Genomic DNA, 7,241 nt, shown 5'->3' on the forward strand with positions numbered 1-7,241 from the left:
TATCAAGGGCTCATGAGGGAGGGGAGAGCGGCGAGGGAGGGGAAAAATGAGGACCTAATGCCGGGGGTTTAAGTGGAGAGGAAAATGAATGTACAAATGCGCTTTACACAATTGATGTGTGTATGGATTGTGATGAGTTGTATGAGCCCCTAATAAAATGATTAAAAAAAAAAAAAAAGAATGTACAAATGCGCTTTACACAATTGATGTGTGTATGGATTGTGATGAGTTGTATGAGCCCCTAATAAAATGATTAAAAGAAAAAAAAAAGACATGAAAATATATTAATTTATAAATTATCAAGGGTTCGTGAGGGATCGAGGAGGGAAGGAGAGAAAAAATGAGGAGGTGATAGCAAGGGCTCAAGCAGAAAGAAAAATTTTTGAGAATGATGGCAAAAAATATACAAATACGCTTGACACAATGGATGGATGGATAGATTGTGGTAAGAGTTGTACCAGCCCCCAATAAAATGATTTAAAATGAAAAAGAAAAAAAAGAAAGAAAATGATGGCAACAAATGTACAAATGTGCTTGACACTATGGATGTGTGTATGGATCGTGATAAAAGTTGTATGAGCCCCCAATAAAATGATTTTTTTTAAAAATTTGGTCTATATGGACCAAATAGACCGTTGGGGAAAAAAAAAAAAGAATTCCCTTACTATTTTAACTGTAGACTTACTTGTTTCTTTCTGTGCAGGCACCCTAAGAATGCAAATGTTACTTTGCTTTATGGTATCCCACATCATCCTCAGGCTTTCTTCAGATTCCTTTGCATTTCTGTTTGTTTCTCGTTTGCTATATTCTGCTTTGTTGTCTTTGAATTTGCGGATTTGGTTTTTCCATTTCTTCCGGTCTATTGGTCAGATTTTTTATTTTGTTTTTTATTTCTGCTACAACACTCCTTAGCTCCTGGATTTCCTTTGGGTGTGAGGTTTCTAGGAGCTCCATTTTTTTCATCTGTTTTCAGGATTGATCCCCTAATCTCTCGTAAAGCCCTAAGCATAATTTTCTTCTATTCTCTATCTGGCAACTCAAGGGCTCCTTCGTCTGTGTATTCATTCCATTGGGTTTGGGTAATCTTCAGTTGTTATCTATGGTTTCTCTTCATTTTTGTGGTAGCTGCTGATGACTGTTGTTTGCGCCACATAGTGGTTGAGCTGTAGGTGCTGTATAGGCTTTCTGGGTAGAGTGTGTGTGGGGGGAATTAGCTCTTTAGGTTAGAGGAGGATCAGATAGATGCTGGAAATAGTATTGTTATGCATATGAGGAGTGCCAGCTGGGTGGATAGGAGGAACAGGATATAGGTGCTCGGCAATAGATTAATTAGTGGTATTAATCATCGGTAGCATTCCTGTTGGAGAAGAGGATTATAAGAGATGTGGTGTTACTTCGTGGGTTATGAGAGGTGGAGGAAGCAGGGTCTTGAGGTAATGGTAGTTGGGGTGAGAGGTATATTAAAACTGCCAGACTCACTTATCAACCTTGTATATTATATTGGAAGAGCATAGCCTTTCTGTTATTGTGTTTATAAAAGGAGGCCCTTTTATTGTGAATTTCTGCACAACTCAGTATTAACTGCTTCCTGCATGTGGTCCCATGGTGGAGGTGGAGGAATGACAGTGAGTTCCAGTGTCAGCCATTTTGCCTTGTTAGGGGAAGGGAAGCTGCTGAGAAACCCGGTTATGTTGGGTTCGGGTGTCTCTGGTGAGAAAAGAGAGTTTTGTTGTTTTCTTTCTTAAAAGAAAATAGGAACAAATATAATAAATCCTTGGAGCCCCCTGCGGGTTTCATGTTGTAATACTATCTTAGTGGGGCTGGATCCCTTTAGAATTAGCTGGGGGTATATCTATCTGGAGAGTTGTGCCTTTTCAACGAGGGAAGGAGCAGGACTCCCATAAGAGAGTGTAGCTATAGCAGCTCTTTTCAGCAGGCTGCCTCAGGCTTGGTATCCAGGGTTTCCGGAGGTCCGAGAGGATGTGGGCCCATGGACTGCAGTTGGGGGGCAGTCTGTCTTGGGATATTTCACCGCACTGGCATAGGTCATAGAATTAGTGGGGTGGGGAGGAGGCTGGCAGCTGCTGCCCCACTGACCCTCCTACAGTATGGGAGAGGAAAGGCTGAAGGCACGCACGCACGGTGAGTAGGGAACACTTCGGTGAGCTTGTCCAAACAATTCTGGGATGCTGAGCGTCTAGGTTTCCCATCTGATTTCCCAGAGTTGGCCTCCTCACCATTTCATCTGCTGGTCACACAATGGGAACTCTAGGTGAGCGATTCAACATCAGAGCCATCTTCCCAGATGTCTGATTTTAAACCATTCAGTATCTCCTTGTTTCGTTGGAACTGCCTCTTGGTCTACGTATTCATTTTGCATGAGCATAATTAAGTATTCTGGAATTCCCATTCTTCTCAATATTAGTTTGTTGTGAACCACACAGTTGAATGTCTTTGTACAGTCAAGAAAAAACAAGCAAAATCTTTCTTGTATTTTCTACTGCCAGCCAAGATCCTTCTGACATCAGCAATGATATCCTTTGTTTCATGTCCCCCTTTGAATCTAGTTTGAATTTCTGGCAGTTCTATACATACTGCTGCAACTGTTTTTGGATTATCTTCAGCAAAATTTTACCTATGTATGATATTAATGATACTGTTTCGACAGTGTCCATATTTTGCTGGGTCCTTTGGGATGTGCAGAAACATAGTTCTATACAATTGGTAGGGAACTATCTTGCAAACTTCATACCACAGATGAGTGAGCACTTCTAGTGCTAGGCTGGTTTACTGAAGCTTTTCAATTTCAGTTCATTTTCAGGAGCTATTCTTTCCAGTGCCTTCAGTGAAGCTTCAACTTCTTCCTTCACCACCACTGATCTCCTGAAAGGATTGAATCCTGAACAATTCTTTTTGGTACAGTGACTCTGTACTCCTTCTATCTTTGATGCTTCCTGCATCATTGAATATTTTGCCCAAAGAATCCTTCAATATTGCAACTCGAGGTTGGAATTTTGTCTGGGATCTCCAGATCAGATTTCATTTATGTTCTGGAGCTGCCCTTTGAAATTTTCTTAGTTGTAATCCATTAATAATCAGAGCATGAAATGTACAAAGTATGACTGTGGGACAATTGGAAGTCATCAAATATGAAATGGAAGCATAAAAATCTAAATCTTGGAGCATTTGTGAGCTGAAATGGACTGGTACTACTTGACTTTAATCAGCCAATCTTATGGTTTATAATGACAGAAATGACAAAATGAAGAACTGTGTTGCACTCATTGCCAAAAATTTCATCAAGATGCAAATAAAACCAATTAAAAATCGAAAAGTGGTTAACTGAAAAGGGTCAGGATGATTCTAACACTAAAAATAAATATCAATTAGAGGACAGGTAGTCATTCAAAAGAAGTGAAAATCTACATGCACAGACTTGAGTGTCCATAACAGTATTTATAATATTCAAAAATAGAAACAAACCAAGCCAAGTGTTCATCAACTGATAATGAATATGGTTTGCCCATGTGATAGTAAATTATTTGGCAATAAGCAATAATAAATACTATATAATGGCATATTACTGGCAATAAAAAGGTGTATTATTTGGCAACTGATACACACTACAAAACAGATGAACCTCAAAAGCATTGCTATATTCCAGAATGCACACTATTGTATGATTTCAGATAAAAAGTAGATTAGTAGTTACTTCAACAGGAAATGAGATGAATGTCTTTGTAATGAAGACTGTTAAATTTTAAAACTTTAATTGTATATCTTAAAGAAGTGAATTTTATGGTAAAAAAAATGATGTGCAGATATCTGTGTCCAGTAATACAATAGAAAAGGATAATAAAAATGCAATCAGCCCAAGGCCTCCATTCTCCAACCTTCTTTTCCCAATTTCGCACCACAAGCATCCTTCCCATGACACACTACTTATCCACTGTATTCAATAAGGCACTACAAAACTCCAATATTCACCTCATTAAGCTATGAGACTTACATCTGTGTGCGTGCACACACACATACAGAAATGTTTTTTTAAAAAACCTAAAAATTTGTATGCTTGATAATATGGAGATTTAGGTTTTCCTCATTTATGGTAGTGATTTTTATTAATTACGTTTTTCATATAAATGTTAAAAACATTATAAGATTAATCAACCACTGTTCTTTTCATCTCATTCACAGAACGAAACATTAGTATAAAGAGTGGAAAAGGTCTTTGACCCACCAGGAATAAGTGACTAAGCCTACCTTATCACTCAAAGGTGGTCGATTCATGGGACTAATTCCTTTTCGAAGTCCCGTTGTTTTCCTAGCTGCCAGGCCAGTGATAACTCCATAAGGACGTCTCTTTCCAGGCATTACTCTTCCTCTACGGCTCAGACTATTTTTACCAAAACCTGTAAAAGAAGAAAACGAAAAACAAAATGTAGATCTAGTAACATATTAAGGAGGGCACACAGGATACAGAATACCAGGGTAAATTAAGAAGTGTTGTTAAGGTTTCAGTTTATACACATATAGGTTTATTCCAAATAAAACATCTTTAAACATGTCTTAGCAATCAGTGGGTAGCTGTAGACAAGTTCTCTCAGTAATACATGTGGCTTAGTCAGGGTGTGATGTAGCAACGATGAAAAATACAACTTTCCTCTAGTTCCTAAATGCTTCTTCTGCCCCCCACTATCATGATCCGAATTCTACCTTGCAAGTCTGGCTAGACCAGAGGATGGTACCGATAGGAACTGGAAACAGGGAATCCAGGGCGGATGATCCCTTCAGGACCAGTGGTGTGAGATACTGGGAGGGTAGAGGAAGTGGGTTGGAAAGAGGGAACCGATGACAAGAATCCACATGTGACCTCCTCCCTGGGGGAAGGACAACAGAAAAGTGGGTAAAGGGAGACGTCGGACAGGGCAAGATATGACAAAATAACAATTTATAAATTATCAAGGGCTCAAGGAGAAGGGGGGAGCGGGGAGAGAGGGGAAAAATGAGGATCTAATGCCGGGGGTTTAAGTGGAGAGGAAATGTTTTGAGAATGATGAGGGCAATGAATGTACAGGTGTGCTTTACACAACTGATGTGTATATGGATTGTGATAAGAGTTGTATGAGCCCCTAATAAAATGATTTTTTAAAAATTAAAGGGAATTGAAGACTATTAAAAATAATAATAAATCTGATTAAAAGGAGAAAAAATATGACAGAATTTTACCTCTAGGCACCTTCTATTTCTGACTGTTATGGAACACCTTCCCTACACTCATCCCCGTGGCCTGTCCTTTATTTCTCTCATTGATGCCTTCTTCCCGGCTTCCTTCCAGCAGACTTCGATCATCCCTTCTTTCTCCTATCGAGTAAATGTCACCACCTATAATCTAAATCTTACCACTACTCCTACTGTTCACTCTTTCATTGTCACATTTCATTAAAAACTGTCTATACAAAATGCTCCAGTGACCCTGTCCCACAATCCTATGTAACTGCCTCGCATTCTAATACTAAGAGGAGCTAAAGATACCATCCAACACAACAGTCTTTCTCCAGTTTTCATTCCATTTAGCACCTTCAGAGTTCTCTTTCCAACAAGAGATCCTTCATCACAATGTGGAAGTCTGTATTTTCCTAGCTAATCAGAATTTTTAACAATTCCACTCACTCTACACGCTCAATAGCAACAGAGCAGCAGCTGTTCTATTTTAGCTAGCCATAAGTGCAAGTTCAGTCCTATGAGATCCTAAGCTGACCCTCGATATCACTGATTTCAAGGCTCAGATCATAACCTCTATATAATGAAAGTCTTCCTGATCCTTCATGGCCCAGACCACGTTTTACCATATGCACTAAATCACCTCTGATCATCTTAGCACCAAAATTCTTACCTAAAGTCCTATAGTAATATCAGAATTTCTTTTATGACATTTCTCTTACACTATTCTTTTTATTGTTGCTCGCATGCCTATCTCTTCTCTACTACTAGAAAATAATTCCTTGAAATAAAAGGCCCCATCTTTATATAACTGCAGAATCTAGTCAGTTCAGAGCATTTATAGTATAATTAACATATGGTCAATAAAAATTATTATGTCTCTGGCTTCTATGAACTTTGATGTTAGTTATCTTTAAACAAATCACACACTGAATATGGTATGCTGAGTGATAATATGTCTTTACATCTAGATCACTGGAATTAAATTATTACAGCTAAAAATCTCACATTAAACTTGCTTACTTAGATTCGAATGTTCAAGAAATATTTAGGGAATAAAAAAAATTGGTAGAGTTTAATCTTACATATTCTGAAGACATTAACTATTAAACACAGAACTGGTGATTTATTGGAAATTATTTTCTTTCAACATATACAGTAAAAATCAACTTAGATGCAAGCTAGTTTGTCAAACACTTTTTCATATATATGAAGGTCTAGTTTTTTGACATGAACAAAGGTTTATTCTAGGACACTGATCTCTAACTGCTAAAAATGTCCATGAGTCACATATAATAGTATTCAGTTACTATCTAACTCCATTTTAGAACCAGGCTTATAAATAAATAATCTTCCAGATGACCAAAAATAACCATCTAGGGGTATATTTAGAGTTTGGCGATAAGTTAAATTACATCTAAAGTCATCAATTCTGAGTGGCATCTTTGGAGGGTCTCTAATAAATCGGAGGGCCCTGGATAATAAGATAGAGTCTACAAGTCATTCCCTATGTGGAACGTAACAACAGTTTCTACACATTTAAATGGTTCTCACATAAAAAAGACAACCGCTTTCTAGAACTTCATGGATGTAATCAGTCAAAAAACCACCGCCTCTGAGTTGCTACCGACTCATAGGAACCCTGCAGCACAAAGCAGAGCTGCTCCATAGGGTATCCGAGGTTGTAAATCTTTATGAACAAGTAATAAGTAACTATGGCTAATTTAATAGAATTTTCTAGTGACACAACTGCCCCTAACAGTAGACGTTGTCTGTGAAATGATATGCTTCCATTGAGTGTACATAAGCTGGAGCCAGTTCTCCATCAGACACTCTATTAAAGGTGCACCTCACTGGAAAGGGCATAGGATCTTCAATATATACAACACTACTGCAATTCTATACCCTAAATATGAGTTAGACTCTTTATAAACTGAAGCTGCTTTAAAAAAAACTTTGTTTACAAGAAATAGTGTAGCTTACTTAAATTTTTACCAGAATTTAAGATCTAAGCAAAA

The 7,241-nt window shown here is 38.0% G+C and overlaps 1 protein-coding gene across 1 annotated transcript in view; it reads right to left on the minus strand.

The window, feature by feature from the left end:
• FYTTD1 (forty-two-three domain containing 1) overlaps window positions 1–5,876 on the minus strand; it is a 27,474-nt gene extending 21,598 nt beyond the window's left edge. The window contains exons 1-2 of the mRNA XM_004712252.2: window positions 5,762–5,876; window positions 4,264–4,412 (exon numbers count right to left, since the gene is read on the minus strand). Coding sequence (XP_004712309.2) covers window positions 4,264–4,412; window positions 5,762–5,876 — 264 coding nt within the window. The remainder of the gene's footprint in view (window positions 1–4,263; window positions 4,413–5,761) is intronic.
• Between the last annotated feature and the right edge of the window lie 1,365 nt (window positions 5,877–7,241).

The sequence above is a fragment of the Echinops telfairi genome, unplaced genomic scaffold (genome assembly GCF_000313985.2).
Source record: "Echinops telfairi isolate 266 unplaced genomic scaffold, ASM31398v2 ScPeMD7_17;HRSCAF=63, whole genome shotgun sequence".
Classification (NCBI taxonomy): domain Eukaryota; kingdom Metazoa; phylum Chordata; class Mammalia; order Afrosoricida; family Tenrecidae; genus Echinops; species Echinops telfairi.